This window comes from Rhynchophorus ferrugineus, unplaced genomic scaffold (assembly GCF_030347505.1).
Source record: "Rhynchophorus ferrugineus isolate W39M unplaced genomic scaffold, kcgeb_rfMv2 rfM11, whole genome shotgun sequence".
Lineage (NCBI taxonomy): Eukaryota > Metazoa > Arthropoda > Insecta > Coleoptera > Curculionidae > Rhynchophorus > Rhynchophorus ferrugineus.
In genome coordinates, this window is record NW_027472590.1 from 5235932 (window position 1) to 5256519 (window position 20588).

General features: G+C 32.8%; 1 protein-coding gene across 1 annotated transcript; it reads right to left on the reverse strand.

Moving 5' to 3' along the window:
• Positions 1 to 13826: 13826 nt before the first annotated feature.
• LOC143205122 (uncharacterized) lies at positions 13827 to 20324 on the reverse strand. The gene is made up of 3 exons (XM_076418206.1): positions 19951 to 20324; positions 17364 to 17583; positions 13827 to 15506 (listed from the first exon to the last, which is right to left on the reverse strand). Exons 1-3 carry the CDS (start codon positions 20143 to 20145, stop codon positions 14737 to 14739), a joined length of 1185 nt encoding a protein of 394 aa, XP_076274321.1. The 5' UTR covers positions 20146 to 20324; the 3' UTR covers positions 13827 to 14736.
• Between the last annotated feature and the right edge of the window lie 264 nt (positions 20325 to 20588).

Sequence of the window (20588 nt, forward strand, 5' to 3'; positions counted from 1 at the left end):
TTGTGTCGTTATATGGTATTTATACAAGCTAAATTACTGCGTTTTTTCTTGTTTAGGAATAATGTAAATATTATTGTAAACAATTGTCTTCCTTGCTATTTGTATTTATTTATGTAATACATTGGGATGCACTAATACTCTTTCAGAGTACTTCGCACTAGCACGAATCACACTTGTTATGGGTTCTATGGGATATCGCGTTGAATCAGCTTGTTGGACACGTAATATGGGGCATCGATGACTCGCAACACTTTATTCTGGAACCTTTGGAGAATATCTATGTCAGATTTGCTAGTAGTACCCCACAGTTCAATACCATAGGTCCAGATGGGCTTAAGTATTGACTTATAGGGCAAAAGCTTGTTACCTAATGATAATTTAGATTTACGCCCTATCAGCCAATACATTTGGTTTAGTTTAAGCCCAAGCTGTTTGCGTTTTGTCACTATATGTTTTTTCCAAGACAGACCTCGATTAAATTGTATTTCCAGATATTTAACATTGTCTGCTTGCGGAAGTTCATGATTATTCAATTTTACTGAGCGACATGTTTTTCTGCAAAGGGTGAATACCATAAGAGTAGATTTTGGCTAATTTGCTTTGATACGACACGTTTTCAACCACAATTCGACTTTGTTAAGATGAAGCTGGAGGTTTTTGGTGGCTGATATTGGATCCTCGTGTGATGATAAAACCGCTGTATCATCAGCATATGTTGCAACAGTAGTGTTTCTTGAGGTCGGTAAGTCAGCTGTATACATAAGATATGACAATGAGCCGAGAACACTGCCCTGCGGAACACCCGAATATATGGGCTGTAGGTCAGTGTATTCGTCACCCATTTTGATAATAGGAAATATTTGGGGAGGAGTTTTTATCGCCGAACTCTTGAAAATTTATCAGTTCGAACAGGGTTTGAAATGTGTTGATAAAAAATTATGTTTACATTTCAACAAGCGGATACACAATGAGAATTAATATTTAATGACCAAACTTTTACATGATCCGATATAAATCTCTTCCTGCCATGAAAAACCCTCCGGATCCTATTTATATTTAAAATATTCACAATTTGTCATATCTAGGACATAGCAGGGGAGCGGTTTTTGTCGCTGAACTCTTGAAAACTCCAAAACCGCCAACCAATCCGAACGGGAGCCGGAGTCGAAATTCGACCACAATTATCCCGCGGGGTAGGGGACAAAAAACCGCCGAAATCCAGGAAAACCGGTCGTCATAATTGCGGCGCGCCGGAACAAATGATTCGTTTCGGATTCGTTTCTGATCCGAAGGATGTTAAAATTGTTTTAATTTGTTTTGCGGCTAAACAGCGCCATCGTAAATTCGGGACTGTGGAAGTTTTACGTAACGGGAAGTGGCAGATGTTACCAGAGTATTCGGCGTAGCAGGAACCGAATGTCGCACGTGCTGCCCGCCTGCAAATTTAGTTTTGCTTCTCGGGACTGCGGTGGGGTGGGGGGGTTTAAGGGGGAGGGGGATCCTCTTTGGTCGGACACAAGTTCGGACTCGACGCTTGCCGACTACCGTTCAATTTATAACAAGACGTGATAATTTTCATAAGTCATATATTCTGTCCTATGTAACACACCATTTTATATATAATATATTCACGGGTTAAAGGTAATTACGATAGCTATTACTAGAAATTAGTGTTCTTATTATCGAGAAATGGAAACTTAAAGGAATACGACATTAAACAAACTAAACAATATTATCCTGTAACTCAAACTTGCATAAGGCAACCAATATTAGAGAAATGAACAGTTATCCCAAATGACGCTGAAATCACTTTTTATTGGGTGAAACAATCATAAAAGATGGAGATATTAGACTTACCACTGAAGAAGACATTCAAATGGAAATAAGAGAAAACATTAACACTATGAAGTCTCTTGCATTTAATTTCATTACAACTGCCAGGTAAAGCAATCCTAAAATATATACACTTATATTAAACCCTTCTTTTAGATTAAGATATGACCCTAACCATTCATGTTGCAGACCAAACCCTTTATTGTCGGTAGATTCCAAATTATCTCAAAAATTTCTACTTAAATGACTGAAGCCACTAATAGAGGATAGCAAGAACAAACCAGCACGTCGAAATGGCATCGAAGAACAACACCCAAATATAGAGCAAATATATAGAATTACAGGTTTCAAATATAGAACAAATATATAGAATTACAGTTATAATAGAAAAGTTATATGGAGAAAAAAGGGCTTCCTCTATACCTTCTGTGAATGTTGCAGATGTTTTTGATCAAAAATATTGTCTCGTCAGATATTTTGCAGAATTTTTGTAATCTTATGTTGCGTAGATATATTTTACTATTAAACATAAAGACACTTGCCTGATCTATTCCTGGTGATAGTGGCATAATGGCTGTAACTAAAGACCACTTGCAGAAGAAGCTGTAATGAAAATTTAAAATACAACCAAAAATAAAATTGATAATTCTACTAAGCAATGGGACTAAATACATACACGTCAATTTTATTTAATATTTCTGAATAAATAATGTCCTTATATCATATGCAATATATAAGCAATCTGGTCATAATACATCCATCTATGGACAAAGTATTAATGAGTATTGTTAATGCCCAGGGTATTTCAGAAATAGTGATCTGTATTTGAAAATGGAGACAATTACAATTTTGCCAATGGTCATGAACAAATACTTCTTCAATACCTCAACATTGAGACGACTGAAGAAGTTTAAGCCTTTTGAGCTGGTAATATTTAGTATTAGTGGAAAAGTACAGCAAAATCTACATCAAATTAGTAACATAAAAATACATAAATATATTTAGACTGTAATTTTTAATAATACCACCATTAAATAAATACCACCATAAAAATACCATGAAATTGATAAAATTAGTTAATAATAAAGAATCTAATTTGATCATCACTACATAGTATAAAACAAAGTCGCCTTTTCTGTCCCTATATCCCTATGTGCGCTTAAATCTTTAAAACTACGCAACGGATTTTGATGCGGTTTTTTTCAATAGATAGAGTGATTCAAGAGGAAGGTTTATATGTATAATACATGCATAATATACTAAGGCAACATTGCTATTTTTAGAGGTTTCTAACGTCGTAAATTAACCTATTTTTTTAGGCTTATTTAGTAATTAGCAAAACGCTGCCTAACCCTACGAGTTAGATCAAATTAATGTACTACAGTATTGTACACCATAAAAAGGTCTACAAAAAAGTCTGCGATGGTATATGTTTATCTTTTAGGGATAACCCACATTAACCATTTTTATTGTTTACTTTTTACGTGAGAAAATGGCTTATTTACGAAGCTATTTTAAGCGATACGGCATTAATCCTTATCGAATTAAGTACCTTAAATACAGTATGCAATTAATATAGATCAATATGGCATTTACAGAATGTAAATTAAACAAATATTTTCGGAGATATTACAAATTTAAAATTTGCGTTTAAAAATGTGTAATGTAATAAAAATTGTATGAATTTAGATATTCCAAAGATAGCAGGAAATCTTCATAGTAATTATAGGGGAAGAGGAATTGTTTTACTCCAAATTTAATGCGTGCAGGCCAAGGGCAGTAATGAATGAACCAAAAATACTGGATCGATTTTAATCATGTTTTCATTGAGTGACATAGGCATATATATTTTATGCCCGTGCAAAGTCGGAGCGGGCCGCTATGTTTTTATATACAACGTTCATATTTTTTCTGTAGTGTATTTAATTTAGTATCAGCATTGCACCCGTGCGAAGCCGGGGCGGGTCGCTAGTACAGTACATAACAGTACAAAAAACCATTCTCTCAGAGAGCTAAATAATAACAGCAGTTTCCCCTTCAGACTTCATCACTAATCAACACCCTCTAAAAGCGAGCTTTATCCAATATTAGCTTCTTGGGTTTTGAAACAATCAGTGAAAGTAAAATCGGTAATTGAAATAAACCACATTTTTCAAGTATAACAAATCTGCAAGATTTAATTTTGTGGGTATTAAAACTTAGCATCCATAACTTATTTAATAAACCTGACATATTAATACTTGAAGAATTGATTATTATAAGTAAAAGTCTGCGAAACTCTTCAGCTAGAATATTCGGTCGATCCAAGGTTTTCTGGATATTCCGACAAAGAAATGCGTATACCAACTCTGTCTTCTACCTATTCTTTCGTGTCATTAGATATATTAAAAAACTAATAAACTAATCTTTCTATTTATATTTTATCGTCTATTAGTTCTATTTTTTGTACATAAAAGTTATTAAGTGAACATTATAACATTCAACTAAATCATTGATACTTGAAAACTCACGTGAACACTACTCACATATTTACCTGCTTTTACACTACTTTAGTTTGACCTTAGTAAACTTTTTGCAATTATACAATTATATTCTATTAAAGTTATAGTATACAAAACTAAATACTTTTTTCATAAATTTACCTTTATTATTCCCAACTTTTTTAATGCTAAATAACTAAACTATCGAAAGATTGGACAACCATTGACATAGGCGCTTAGGTATACTATATAATAATCAAGATCATGTATTATTTTGCAATTTATTTCTTAAAATCAGTTAAACAAATTAACTCTTCTCACGCCTGGTCAACACACGTATTAGATAAGAATAAATCTAAACAAAATTGTCTTTAAAATATAATCAAATTTACCTTGTGCATAGTTCATGGTATATATAATTAAATGAGTTTAAAAAAGGTAACACAGTCCTAAAGGATATAACATAACTGAAAAACATTCTTTTTGTTGGCCTTAGTTTCCCCAGTAGGCAAGAAGTATTTTTTATGATACTTATTATTCATATTATACTACATATAATACTTATTATTAAAAATATATTTCTCTAATATTTAGAGTGTGATTTTTGTATTCAGTAAATCACCAGTCTACAGGAGATTCAAAATGGTCTCAGTATACTGCTTTGTACAATATGTAGGTTTTGGTTCAGTGAATTCATAATATTATCTGTTGGTAAATTGTCTACCTGTGCCATAAGTTCAGAGTTCAGTATCTGAAAATGTGGTCGATGGAGAATATTTTATCAAAAGCCTGAAGTTAATACAAGAATGCAACCTAGCTTTATTTTTTCACCTTTATCACTTTTTTTGTTTAGTTTACCAATATATGTATTTGTTCTATAGTTCAGTGATGATTACGAAACCCAATGATATACAATATTTCTATTTTAAAATATTGTATTAAGACTGTTGATGTATAGTTTATCAAAATATTTTGATATCGAAGGTAATAAAATTGATAATTAAATGATACAACAAGCGAAGGATATGTTTAAAAAGTAAAAAATAACAGTACATGTATATATAATGGAATTTCAAATGATTAAAAGTTTTGAGAACGCAATTTGTTTGCCGTTACCATCAAATGGCGAACAATTAAAACAATTCCGGCAACATGTAAATTGAAGGAACGAGAAATAATTTATCTGGACCGCCGGTATTTATGGAAAGTGGGCGGTCTGGGGAATTCGTGATTTTTCACCGGCAATTCGGCCGAAACCGGACCTTTACAGATACCTAAACGTATCCGATTTAGGATTATTTATTTGCGGCTTCTCCGGCATTTCGTACTTGCTTTATTCGGTTTATAACCTTTATCATAATGTTGTTGCGCGTGTTCCGCTCGGGACTTATTCCATTCGACTTTCGCCACGTCAAATATCTGCGGTCCTTTCATTCGGATTAGTTGGGGAATTTTTACCAAACTCTACTGATATTTAAGTGGCCGAGGACAGAAATTGTTTGAATAAAACTCGGGAAGTTTGACATTTTATTGAATATAACTTTTTCACCTCAAATGCTGTTTATAAAGCAGGTCATTCTTGCCCTACTGGATTTTTCAATATTTTCCCAGAGATACATGGTTTAAATTCTATATTCCTCAACAGTGTATGAAAGGATGTCCCTCAACTCTCGACAGTTTCTTCCCAGCGAGCATTATTTTGACATAAGAACAGGAAATAGTCGTTGGGGGCCAGATCTGGAGAATACGGTGAAGGAGGAAGCACTTTGAAACCCAATTCATGGATTTTTGCCATCGTTTCCGCTGACTTGTGACACGGTGCATTGTCTTGGTGAAGCAGCACTTTCTTTTTCTTGGCTCTCTGATGGTCCTTCCTTTTTCAAGGTAGTCAATGAAAATTATTCCATGCGCATCCCAAAAAATAGACGCCATAACCTTGCCAGTCGACTGTTGCGTTTTCCCACGCTTTGGAGCGGGTTCCTCGTGTGCAGTTCAATCAGATGACTGTCGATTGGTCTTCGGAGTGATATGATTGAGCTACGTTTCATCCATTGTCACATATTGATTGATCATCTTCAAACACTGCTTCGAATCATCAAATCTTCGTTGTTTTTGGTCAAAAGTGAGCTCAGCTGCCACCCAGTTTGCACAGAACTCTCTCATACCCAAATATTCCTGAATGATATAATGTACACGTTCAGTTAAAACCTTTAGAGTGTCTGCTATTTCATTCAATTTCAATTTATGGTCATTTAAAATAATTTTGTGGATTTTTTTAATGTTTTCGTCGGCTCTCTTAGGCGTCCACTGCGTTCACGAGATCTTCGGTGCTTATTTCATCACGTCTAAACTTAGCATACCAATTATTGATGGTCGATTTTCCTGGGGCAGAGTCCTAAAACTCCGCAACAAACCAAGTTTTTGTTTCAACTGCATTTTTTCAAAAGTAATTTCAAAAAGCAATATTTTATCAACACGCGAAATTCCTTTTTATCCATTGTTTTTTTCACAATAACAGAAGTTGCTTCACTCAAAATGCCATAATTCACAAACTTATATACGCATCTTTTGAGGGTTAGGGCGAACTGAAAAACATATTGTTTAATTCTAGTAGCGTCTTTTATGTATCAGGGCGGGGACTTTTTAATTAACCTGTTATATACACACAATTTGGCTTAATACCTACCTAAACCTATTTATCTATTTACAATATTAATTTAACTGCTACGACCCGATCAGTTTGTAGTCGGTACGAGCAACAAATTAGATTTGTTTTGTTCATAATTTAATTTTGATAATGTGTCATAAAAATTATATGATTATTTTTATACTGTTTCGACTCGGCACCGGAAGTGATCAGACACCATAGAGGCAATTGCCCCTCAATATTTGTATAATATGATTAATGCTTAAAAAGCAAACTCAACGGCTTTTGCACTGAACGATTTTGGTAACCAAACCCTTACTAAAAACTCTTCAAAAACACCTGAAGGATATAACATTCCGGTCACTGCTTTCATCATCAGCTTACCTATATAAATTCAAAGTATACAATTAGTTACCTCTACGTCCCCATAATATTTAAAGAATTATCTTCTAATTCCTAACCATTGGCGAGTAGTGTCTTCCGTCTCATTAGTTCAGCAATAACATTATACATAAAAATATCTAATTATTTTAGCTAAAACAGATGTGAAAACATTGTACGTGTCTATGAAATTTGAGGGTTTCCCTCGATTTCCTCCCTTTCGCCCATCGGATCTTAACTTGGTTCCAATGGGACCACCTCGGAAGTGCACTCTTTCTAATAAAGAAAGAATTTTGAGAATTTGTCCACAATAGACGGAGAAATCAGTGAACATACATAAAAATTATATACAGCCGAACATAGAACCTCATCCTAAACCTAAACTTTGAACACTGAATACTAAGAGTATACTGAATGTTAATGAATAAAAACAAAAAGTAATTCTGATGGAAGAGGCTAAGAGTAACCCATTGAAATAAACTTGTTTCAAGCATTATAGTCGTTTCTTGTTTCGTATGTATCCAAAACTGTATAAATTTTTAGCTATATCATTCGTAAATATTTACCCCGTTTATAAATCGAGCGAAGATGTGAAATATTATTGGTGGAGTGCTGGGTAAATACTTGACACGACCGCAACCAAATATAGCCGGAACAGGATGCTCTCGGCCATCTGTGCAGATTCAGTTTAACCCCAATTGCCGCTGAAAAATAGCGGAATTTCCAAACTGATGCTTGCCGATAAATATTGTCGGTTAACGTAAATAATTTATTCTTCCGTTCTTCCATCTAATTCTAAAATCATTAAATTCAGTATGCCGTTCGTTAATTATTTGATATCCTTTTCTATTTTGATACGAAATCAACAGATGTTTAAACGTATTTAATCATACTTAAATATTAGTTTAAATTTATTTCTGTAATAGTTTAAAAATGTTTAAAATAACTAAAATCTGAATAATAATCGGTAGGAAGGAAATTAGTTTCAATTTTTCTAATGACGCAACATGGGGCAAAAGTCCCGCTACTATTTTGATTGCCTATAACTTTACTCAACAAAAAGATAAGTAAGTTTGGTTTACATAATAGAGTTTTCCATAAAAAAAATAAATAAATAAATCGCGATTCGCCAAGCATATTTCGACTCTTTTAAGGTATTTTTCATGATATCCTGCAACATTTGAGGTTGAATTTCTTCAAATTAATAACGAATATTGTCGGTAAGATGTTGAATCTTTTGGGGGGTTATTCACATAAACTTTTGGTTTTAGAAAACCCCATAAGAAAAAATCTGATGCTCTGAAATTAGGAGAGCTGGCTGGTCATGCTATATCGCCACTTCGCGCAATTAGTCTTTCTGGAAAAGCGTCGTTCAATAATTGAATTGTCGAACTAGCTGTGTGTGCTATGGCCCCATCTTGCTGAAAGCACATGTCCTCTAGCCTTGCTCTTCCATTTCAGGCACAAGAAAATTTCTAATCATATCTTGGTACACTTCAGCAATAACAGTAACTGCAACACCTTGGTCATTTTAAAAAATTAGGGACCAAAACAAGTTTTTATTAAGAAAAAAAACGCATAAAAAAGTCTGGTGCTGTTAAACCCGGAGATCTCGCTGGTCATAAATCGCCACTTGGCGAAATTAGTCTTCGTAAAGTAATTAGTAACTGCAACACCTTGGTCACTTTCAAAATAAGAAGGGATAAAGTTTCCAGCATGAATACAACACCATACAGTTGCTTTTAGTAAATGCAAGGATTTTTCATGAATTAGTTGAGGATTCTACGTTCCCCAAAACCTACTGTTCTGTTTATCAACGTGACCACTGAGAAGAAAATGGGCTTCATCGCTCATTATCAATTTAGACGGAGAATCTTCAATTTCACCAGACAGCCTTAGGATTGCATTACTGTACTCAACTCGTTGATCAGGATCTCTCGGTAGCAATTTTTGGGCTAATTGAATTTTGTACGGGAACATCTTCAAATCAGTTTTTAAAAATCGCCTTAAACCGTGTCTCCGAACTGATATTTCTGGGGACTCTGCGACACTGTTGTGCACCAGAGTCGCCTTTTCAGCTTATAGTTCAATAAATATTGTCACTAATTCTGCTCCTTCTTGTGGCATTCATTTATCCTTAATAAAATTTGGACGTACACCTAATAGACATAGACACTAATTGTTTATTAGACATATAATTTTCATATTATTTCACACAAATATATTCTATTGTTATGCGTGTATATATTCGAAAAAGGTTTGTGATACAAAAGCTTCCTTTTCTTGCGCGAGATCAAAAATGCATTAGTATCACAACGGCAGAATCCGAAGATATTTATATAAATACAAAGGTATGAATTGAATATTTGATAAATGATCCATTAATAACTGTTCGGAGAATATTTATTAATATTGTTATGAAGTAAAAGTTTAATTTTAATTGATAACTTCGTTATATCGCCAAGTATCAGTAAAAATATTGTCACTAATTCTGCTCCTTCTTGTGGCATTCATTTATCCTTAATAAAATTTGGATATACACCTAATAGACATAGACACTAATTGTTTATTAGACATATAATTTTCATATTATTTCACACAAATATATTCTATTGTTATGCGTATATATATTCGAAAAAGGTTTGTGATACAAAAGCTTCCTTTTCTTGCGCGAGATCAAAAATGCATTAGTATCACAACGGCAGAATCCGAAGATATTTATATAAATACAAAGGTATGAATTGAATATTCGATAAATGATCCATTAATAACTGTTCGGAGAATATTTCTTAATATTGTTATGAAGTAAAAGTTTAATTTTAATTGATAACTTCGTTATATCGCCAAGTATCAGTAAAAATAATTTTAAATTAATTTTAGAAATTAATTTTGTTTCATACTTTATGTTGAAAGATTAATAAATGACATTATTACACAATAATATCATCAAACGGTACGAAAATAATGGACATTTGACATGAACATTTAATGACGTGATTATTATTGTTGACTGACCTTCAAATATTTAAAACAGCCTAATGCTACCGAAATATTTTTTATGATAAAACGGTGTTAATATTAATTACTTATTATATCGTCACTTTTTCACGATCATTATTTCATAATGGCTGGCCCGGTATAGCTAAATTACTATAACGGTTACAGTCATAAATGCGACAAAACATACCCCAGTAATCAAGCTGGGTAAGATTTGAGGTCATCTTAGATGGTTTATAAATTGGCCTCCTGTAAAACAAACTAAACGTCGATATCTATAGATGTCCTTTTAAAATCAAAGCTTTCGGTCATTCCATTCGTGGAGTTTTATGAAAACGACGAAATTAACAGAAATATCATCTTGAACGTATAGTTTATTTGTTAAGTGACAGTGTGTTCGTGTCATCCGTCAAACTGAATAGCTAAACAACTTTATAAATCTTTCCCAATTCTTTGCACGCAATATCACTTCAAACATGCAATTATATTTGTCATATGCCGGTTACAAGTGGATATTATTTCAGCTTTTCGTCGTTTTTATATCAATATTTGTTTAACACGTAATACGTCTTTACAGACTATATATCCAACGTTTATGTTTAAAACTATAATGCATAGATAACTTTAATTTAATACTGCAACTGAAATTAAGGGATTTATATATTTAATAAAATATAATTTATGAGTTTATTAATACAGGACAGATATTTTAATAAAATTAGCGACCTTCAATATCGTTTTATTTATAATTAGATTCCTCAATTTATTATGATTTATTTAAATGTGCACTTTTATTAACAAATTCGCCATATTTAAATATTCGTTCATATCTACAAACAGGTTCAAATACACAGAAAAACGTACAAAATAAAATCGGGCACATATATCAATATTCTATTTTACAAATGACAGAGTATAGACGGAATAAAATAATATAGACAGAACGAGAGCACATACACTATTGGCATAACAATACAATATCAACGGATATTGATGTATGTACGTACAAAAAATCCTCTCTCAGTGAATGCTCTAGTACATTTCAGCCTAGAAACTATTGAAACAATGCTGAATTTAAACGTGATTGACATATATGGTGACAAAACAATAATAAAGAGTTATGCATTTTAGAAATATCTATATTTATATGTTCTATATCAAAAGCACGTCTTTTTTTATCCCATATAAAGGTTGATATTAAAATGATACTAATGAAATAAAGAAGGACCAGTTCTACGCACTTATCTTCTGCTTCAACTCTCTTTTCAGTTGTTCTTCATTAACGTCACTTCTATATTGTCGTTCTCCAACCTGCCCCACCAACACCCCCAAGATCTGGGATTACTATACCTAACAATGTATTCCTTGGTGTATTTCATTTTTCATTTCATAAATAAATTTTTCTTATCTTTTTTTTAACACTACAATTTCCTGTACCTGTTTTTACACTGTTTATATCACAATCATAAGAGAAGCAGTCGTAGCAATATATTCCCGTAGGCATAGTAACTGTGACAAAATATAAATTTCTGTCTAAACCTGTAGAAAAAGTACAAGTAGCAGTCAACAAGATCTACAAGCTTCCGGAGATATACAGCTTTATAGCTCCAAATAAGTCATATTATGTCACTGGGTGGATGCCCGACTCCTCAAGCAGAATCAGTGAAATGCCTCAGTCAGTCATCTCGATAGTTGGTTGAATATCATTGGGAACATCACGTTAAATGAAATTCAAAGCAAATCATACTCAAAATCAAAGAACTGTAATATTTGGACTTCTATTTGGAGTCCCTAATAATTTTGTTCAATTGTGTGAATATTTTGGGAGCACTGTTTGAAATTATTATCACAGCATTTTTACCTACTGCCTGTATTTATTAACTTTCCTTCCAAGTGTTATACTGATTTTTTTGCCAGAAATGAACTAAACATAAAATAAATAATATGTTATGATGTCAAAAATAAAATATTTCCTTTAGTAGTATACTATTTCGATGGCATCTGCTTAATATAGATCAAAAAAGAGTTAATGAAACGTATTTAGAAATATTTTATAGGTTCAAAGATGTTATTTTTAGATTTTTATAGCTGGCACTAGATCAGATTTTTTTCAACAGGCTTAAATCGATAAAATATGAACGTTTATCGATATATGGAACGACATATCCTCGCGATAACAATTTAAAGAATTTTTTTGTTAATCTCGATTGAATTTTAAAGAGGATAGATCATCTCGCGCTCATCTGTTCTAGCTTTTTAAGGTACGCGTCTGAGTTTTTGTTCGAAAAAAGGCGAACTCTTGGGCGCCCTGCTAATTTGAAATGTAGATTGTGGTTTAACAGCGTACTCTACGGAATTCCTACGGGTCTCTAAGCATTACACATTTAACGCTAATAATTATTAAAATACTTTTCTGTCAAACGGTTTTAACGATAAATATGTTATGAACGCTCCGCAGGATATATCTCTCTATGTATGGGATAATTAAGGACGGATTCGAAACCGCAAGCGAACTATATTAACTTTTTATATATTAAAACAAATATTTTCAATATTTTCCTTTCTGTTAGCACGAAAGTATTGTAATAAGTACCTCTAGTTAATTATAAACAATATATTTTTAAACTTTTCGTGTCAGTAATGGACACTGGATGTTAGATATGGTGCATACATCGTATAGTCTATCCAAAATTTTTTTAGTAATGCTTCATGAATATTTGTAACGTCGAAACATTGCAATGTTGCCGCATCAACTCTGAGTTTTAGTGCAGTTTGGCTCTAACATGCAAGAACATTCTAATCTATGTTCAATGTTAAGTAAATTAAATTAGTTTCTTCGTTATGCAGATGCAGAATGCAGATACAATATATTTCCAATGTTTGTTAGTTTCTATGTAGCTTAGCCTGGTTTATTCCAAAATATCATAGTTATGAGGCTAAATGTCAATATATACATTTTAACATTCCTTGGCGCCATTTTATCTTACAATACCCAAGGTTTGGATTATTTATTCTCCATGTTCCAAGTGTACATAACTAATAAAAAAAATAAACACGCTAACAATTAATAAAGATGTGAAATTTACATACTTTAAAAAATATTTATAAGGTTTACAAAACATATTAACTTTATTATTATTTTAATTAGACATTACTCGCAAGTGTCAATATTGTTTAGACATATTAGAATGTATATATTTATAACCGATATCAATCCCTAGAATGTTACTAGATAGACATTTTCAGTTAGTTTAGGATATGTCTGATAATTAACACTAAATAATTTAAGTTTTATAACAGATATGCGAAAAAGGAATTCCCAGCTATTGGTAATTTTAAATAAAGGAGAAAAAAAAGTTCTAAAAAAAGGAAAATACTAGTAAAGTTAGTTTGCAGCTACAGATATGCGAAAAAGGAATTCCCCGTTGTTGGTAATTTCAAATAAAGGAGAAAAAAAAGGTTCTAAAAAGAGGAAAATACAAGTAAAGTTGGTTGGCAGCTTATAATTTTTAAAATATGTAGTTATAATAAAGTAGCTGTCCGAAAATTTCATTATTTTTAAAAATACACATTCGGTTGAACAATTTAAAAACTGAGGGTTGTATAAAAATAATTATGCCATCTTTTGATTCACCATAAAATTATTTGTCACTCCTACAATTTACATATTGTCAATATTCTGTACCTGTCAGATAGAGGTGAAAAAAACGAAAATCTCAGTTATATTAATTTAGACCTGATAATTTTTAAAATGTGTGACATAAAGGGATATAAACTATTTCTTTTTTAAAAAAACACATTTTATTATATAACTTCAAAACTAAAAATTGCATAAAAATTGTTGTACTACTCGTGGATGCAGCACAGAACTTTGTACAATATCACTAAATATCATTAGATTATGTCTAATTAAACTTAAATGGCAGCAACTTACTTGTAAATGTTAAAAAATCGAAGAATTTCACTATAAAAATACATGAAAAAAGGTCAATTTTCTTTACCTCTCCTGTAAAGATAAAGCTCTTAAAATTTTATATATTTTTTGGGAAAATTAAATGATTTTTTCCGTTAAATTAATTTAGGTCTAGATCCAGTAAAAATACACTTTTCATTATATAACTTAAGGCTTAAAAACTAAAGGCTGTATAAAAACTATGGTACTACCATTAGATTCAAGGCCAATTTCTTTATAAACTCAGTTCTATTTTATGGATTTTTAATTAGTTAAAAAGAAATAGTGACAAAAAACAATAAGGAAAATATATAAATATTGAGTACCTTTGTACAGTACCTTTACAATTTAAAGATATCCTGCACCCTCACTATGGTATATTTATATAAATAAAAATTATTTCTTCATATAAAAATAAACGTACACAAAAGTTTTATAAAAAAATTTCATATCCATTCTCGTTTCGCGAACTCGTCGACCAAATAGCAAATTTTGTCGCGCTGACTCTCGTTTATATTAGTGACTAACTGACGAATAAACGCCTGGGGATCGAAACTTTCCTCCGTTGCATCTGCCTCTTTGTTATTTAAAACAATTAACACAAAAAACAGACTGTGAATAAAATTCGACTTGCCCTCCTGCCTGAGTTCGTTTAAAAACCCATCGAAAGTAAACGCGTCCGTGTCGAGCTTCATACGTTTTAACCCCGCAATAAACTCATCGTAGTAAAAGCTGAGAAGTTCGTCGAGACGCTGCCTCAATACGGACAGGCTCACCGACGTCATCAGAAAGAAAACCAAGTCCAACACCGGAGATCCACACGCACACATTTGGAAATCCAAAAACATAACGTCGTGCGACTTTCCGTTTGGTTTCAGTAACATATTATTCACCCACAAGTCGTTGTGGGTAACCGTCAGCCACGGCTCTCGAAGCTCTAGAGTCCCCAGCTTCGAACAGTTGAAGGTGTCTTGGATTCGAGGAAACAGATATCGATATTCCGGTTTCTCTTTGTCGAGGAATGATACGACGCCTGGTCCGAAAGGTGGTAGGTCTTTTTCTTTACTGTGCAGGGACGGTACGATTTTTTCCTGGAATGTAGCGGGTTCCTTTAGTCGTATAGAGGTGAACACTGAATGGACTCTGGCAAGAGTAGAGAGGATCACTTTGGTTGTCTGAAGATCGAAACCCTCGAGTCTATTGCCGGTTTTATAACCTGGAAAGGAAAAGAATATTGGAGCAAGGTAAACGCTTGAAAGTTAAATCAAAATAACGGTTATATTATTGTTAAAAGCAACTGTAATGAATAATAAAATACAGTGAATATGAATGAATTGATTAAACTGTCAATTCGTGATAACAACTAGTAACACTAAATGATTCTTCATGTTTCCAACGCTTGTTGATGTCAATTTTATAACATAATTTAATATAAATTACCTGCTCCATTGTTTATAAAAAATAAAAATCACCAACAGTGTCAAAACTTATTATGTTTTCTGCCATCGAACTGGAAACAGCTAATTTCGGTTAAAAACTAAAAATACACGCTAACCAACAAACAATTATGTGCCAATAGGTTCAAAATAGCTAACAAAATTTTCGTTAATTCATTGAACAAAAATTCGTTAATTTCTTTGAACACACCTCGTACTATATCTATAACAGGTCAATTGAGTCCCCGGCCTGATATATAGATGGCGTTACTAAAGCTAAATCCATATGTCTTTTAGTTAACCCCAACCCTCAAAAGATGCATGTATAAATTTGACAGCTGTCGGATCATTTGTTTGTGAATTATAGCATTTTGAGTGAAGCAACTTTTGTTATTGTGAAAAATATGGATAAAAGTAAATTTCGCGTGTTGATAAAATAATACTTTTTGAAGGGAAAAATTACAGTTGAAACAAAAACTTGGTTTGATGCCTAGTTTCCGGACACTGTCCCAATAAAATCAACCATCAAGTATTGGTATGCTAAATATAGAAGAGGTGAAATGACACCGAAGACGGTGAATGCAGTGGACGACGAAAATGTTTTTAAAAATCCACAAAATAATTTTGGATGACCGGAAATTGATATTGAATGAAATAACAGACACTCTAAAGATATCAACTGAACGCGTATATCATATAATTTACGAATATTTGGGTATGAGAAAGCTATGTGCAAAGTGAGCGCCGCGCGAGCTTACTTTTGACCAAAAACAACGATGAGTTGATGATTCGGAGTAGTGTTTAAAGATGACCAAGCATAATCAAGCAAAACCCGAGTTTTTGCGTCGATCTGTGATAATGGATGATACATGGCTCCATCTTTTCTTTACGAAGTCCAATCGACAGTCGTCCGAGTGGACTGCACGCGACGAAACCATTCGAAAGCGTAAGAAAACGCAATAGTCGGATGGCAAGGTTATGGCGTCTGTACTTTGGGATGCACATAGAATAATTTTCATTGGCTACCTTGAAAAAGGAAGGACCATCAACAGCGACTATTACATAGCGTTATTGGACCGTTAGAAGGACGAAATCGCCGGAAAACGGCCGCAGTTGAAGAAAAGGAAAATGCTGCATCACTAAGACAATGCACCGTGTCACAAGTCAGGGAAGACGATGGAAAAAATCCATGAATTGAGCTTCGGATTGCTTCCTCATCTACAGTACTCTCCAGATCTGGCCCCCAGCGACTATTTCCTGGTCTCAGATCTCAAAAGACTGCTCGCTGAACCGAACTTAAACAACAGAAACTTTTGTAGTGTATATGTGTTACTCTTATCTTCATTTTAAGTAGTACAATTTTGTATTAAATTTAGGAAATATATAAGCAAGTATTTATCACGCACTCATCTTGCTAGTGTTTTGATGCAAGTTCAACACAATAATATTGATAAATTAATTTGTAAATTAAGACTATACTAAGCATATTTAAATTTTAAAAACCTTGTATATGCTAATAGTTCTCGTAAGAAAATAGACAACGTTAACATAATTATTTCGTTTTAAATAAAAAGCTGAAACTAAAGCTTTAAGTAATATTTCAATTAAAAAACAATAGTCTGAAGAGGACGTCTAACCTTGTACTACCAGATTTTCCAACAAAATCAGCACGTCATCATCCAACGCATTACTTTCCGGTTTCAGGCTTAACCTTGACCCATACAGCTTCGGGAAGCAGTCGGGGGCGTTTTCGGAATCACCGCTCTTTTCGAACGAATGGAAAGTCGGAATGGCTTCACTGTACCAGAGGATTTCTTTCCTGAACGTTGTATCTACGTCGAAAATTTCTTGCATTTCCTGCAAAATAGATACAAATAAAATCGTACACTCTAGTTGTCCTTAATATTTTATTCTTAGAGCTTATTGAAAAAATATTTTTAACAAAAAAACTGTTTTAGTGTTATATATTTACTCAATAAATTACACAATTATTTTATTAAGTATTACAATGAATTGCCCAAGTAAAAATGTAACAAATATTCCAACCAAACTAGAACAAAAAAAATCTGCTACCCCCTGTTGAGAATCGAACCCACGACCTCAGCGTGAGAGCTAAAATTCTAACCGTTGCCCCATAGAAACAATTGCCTGCAGTATTTCTACGATTGCTCATATGCAAATATCTGATTATCTTAGATAAATAAATATATGAGAACTTTGTACGTGCCTCTGAAATTTGGGGTTTTCCCTCTATAGGGGTTCCCCACTTCAGATGCTGATTTGGTTTCAATGAGACCACCTTGGAAGTGCACTCTTTCAAATAAAACAGGATTTTTGAAAATCGGTATATAATTGACGGGGAAATCGGCCAACATACATTAAAAAAATATACAGCCGAACATCCTCCTTTTTTGAAGTCGGTTAAGAAGAGAAATCTGCTGAAATGGATTTTGATGTTGTCAGATTCTGTATGACAACTTTGCTAAACATTTTGATCTATTATCATAATATTTAAAATTTTCTATTATAACTTTCACACAGTATGATTTAAATAGGTACATCAGTGTTACTATCATGATTTAAGAAAATATCAGATGATTTTAAGTCTCAGACAGTTGGGTGGAAGAAATGCTATATGTTGGGCTGCTAAAGGTTTTGATAAAAAGACAAAAATAAGAACTATTTACAGGAAAATTAATAGTATATTTTACATCAAGTTGATCGAAGAATACTTTGCCAAATGTAGAAAACAAATTGCCGGTCAGTATTGGTGAGGTAAGCTAGCTAAAAATTGCCATCAAAGAAAAAGTTAGATGAAGATTATGTTGAAAACATATATTAAACTTCGGCACAGTTAACTGATTGACTGACTGATGAAGAGAAAAATGTGTAGTGTGCTGCAGTTTTGATGCAGATTAAAAATATTTAAATATTTAAAAATAAATAAATTATTTAAATAAAGAACGAGCGTGCTGGCTCGATAGCGCAGCGGTTAACGAGGCAGGACTCCTGATATTGCTGGGATAGTCTCGTATTCGAATCCCGGAGAACATGGAGAGGGATATTTTTCCTATTGTGATTGTCAATAGCAACAGTTAAAATATGTTAAGGAAAAACCATCCCACTAACGCCAACAACCAGGCTGGGTTAGATCGAATATTTTCTGGGATGGTCTATAGGTAGATCGTCCAGTCGATAGGCACATGTTAAGCAATATACTTCGCTCCAGTTTAGATAAACCATGAATAATTAGAAGGAGGTCTTGGAGAATTAGAAGTCATATCTTGTTGAGCTTGTGTTATATCCAAGACAAGACTTGGCGACCATTAATAATATGTAAAGTTCCACAAACAACAATAGTATTTAATAAAATTAAACAAAAATAATTTATTTCTTTTCTTTAATTCAAATTTGGATTTAATTTTGGGACACATTAATCTCTGACTCTGATGTGAATAGAAACTTCATCCTACATTTACATACAATTAGTTCACCATTAATTTATATATAATACTAACAATCTCCTTGATAATTAAGTTTTATATATAGTTATATAGATATTTACTATAGTACCATATAACATATGTTATAAAATATTTTATGAATATTAAACTTATTGGCTTTATATTTCATTTAATTCATCAGCCTTGATTGATTAAAAATTTCGTTTCATATGAATACCTGCGTTTTAAGTAAATATTTTAAATATTCAACTATTCCCATACGTGATATGAAATGCGTTTTTTTATAGCAAACGAACAAACAAGTCATCGTTTTGTTTCCGAATTTGCATTGCGTTTAACATATTCTTTTGAAACCAGTCTAACGACCAAGCAAAATATGCCTTATTTTAAGGAAAGACGTGCAAGCTGGTTTAATATTTACAAGAGAGTGGAATGGAATTGGAATTATGACCAGTGAAAAAAGTGTTACAGTAGAACAAAAGTAAATTTGTACTGTGTGGTGGTGAAATCAACTTCAAACGCGTCAATTGGTTGTTAATAATTATTAGTCTAGCCAACTAGTTTTGTTTAAAAATTTCAATTTCAATTTTAAGACAGTAGGAAACTTCAGTATTTGTAGGTCCAGATTTAGATCCACTTAAAAATTTATCAATTAACACACTTCTACGAAATAAAATTACGATTAAAAATTACGTGAACGTAAAAAACTAATCTAACTAAGAATAATATTATTTCAAACTTTCATTTACTTAAAATTTACCTTGTTTGGTGGAAGACATTTTCCCACAAGATGCAGATATTTTTCTTCCGATGACTCTTCTTTGATCTTTATATCAATTTTCAACATCAAGCTTCCATAGTTCTCTCCTGGAGCCGTCAGTCTTGTCACCGTCTGCTCTACTGTCGCGCCCTTCGGTAAATTGAGAAGTTGTTCGAGTCCCTTAATTTCCTCCATGGTACACAGGTGATAAAACCGGAGTAGTCAGTGTAAAAAAACAGCACACGTAACATCAAATCATCACCGACTGCTGATCATTTTCTAAACGTTCTCGTATCCTTAAAATAAGTAGTAAATTGTGGGGTCAAGGTGTCACCTTTTAGATACAGTAGTGGGGAATCTAACTGCTATTTTGGATGTTCGCATCGATTATTACGAAGATTTATGCGCTAGATAAGAAATAAAGAATATACAGCTGATAATTACGTAAATGATTCTTAATTTATTTGCCCAGATATTGTATTATTGTTATCTACTGTCTACGACCTGAAGATAAGTATATTTTTATTATACTATATATTTGTTTTTCAATAAAGTATTGAATACAGTAGCTTAATAGTGTTTACGATTAACTGATTTATTGATTACAAGTCAACAGATTAAAAATCACCAAGGTCCCA

What these genes read in the sequence shown, in the direction of transcription:
- LOC143205122 (XM_076418206.1), bottom strand. Translation starts at nt 20,145, where the DNA reads ATGGAGGAAATTAAGGGACTCGAACAACTTCTCAATTTACCGAAGGGC. An exon ending in AATGTCTTCCACCAAACAAG is followed by an intron (nt 17,584 to 19,950) that starts GTAAATTTTAAG and finishes TCTATTTTGCAG; the next exon opens with GAAATGCAAGAAATTTTCGA. An exon ending in GGAAAATCTGGTAGTACAAG is followed by an intron (nt 15,507 to 17,363) that starts GTTAGACGTCCT and finishes TTTCCTTTCCAG; the next exon opens with GTTATAAAACCGGCAATAGA.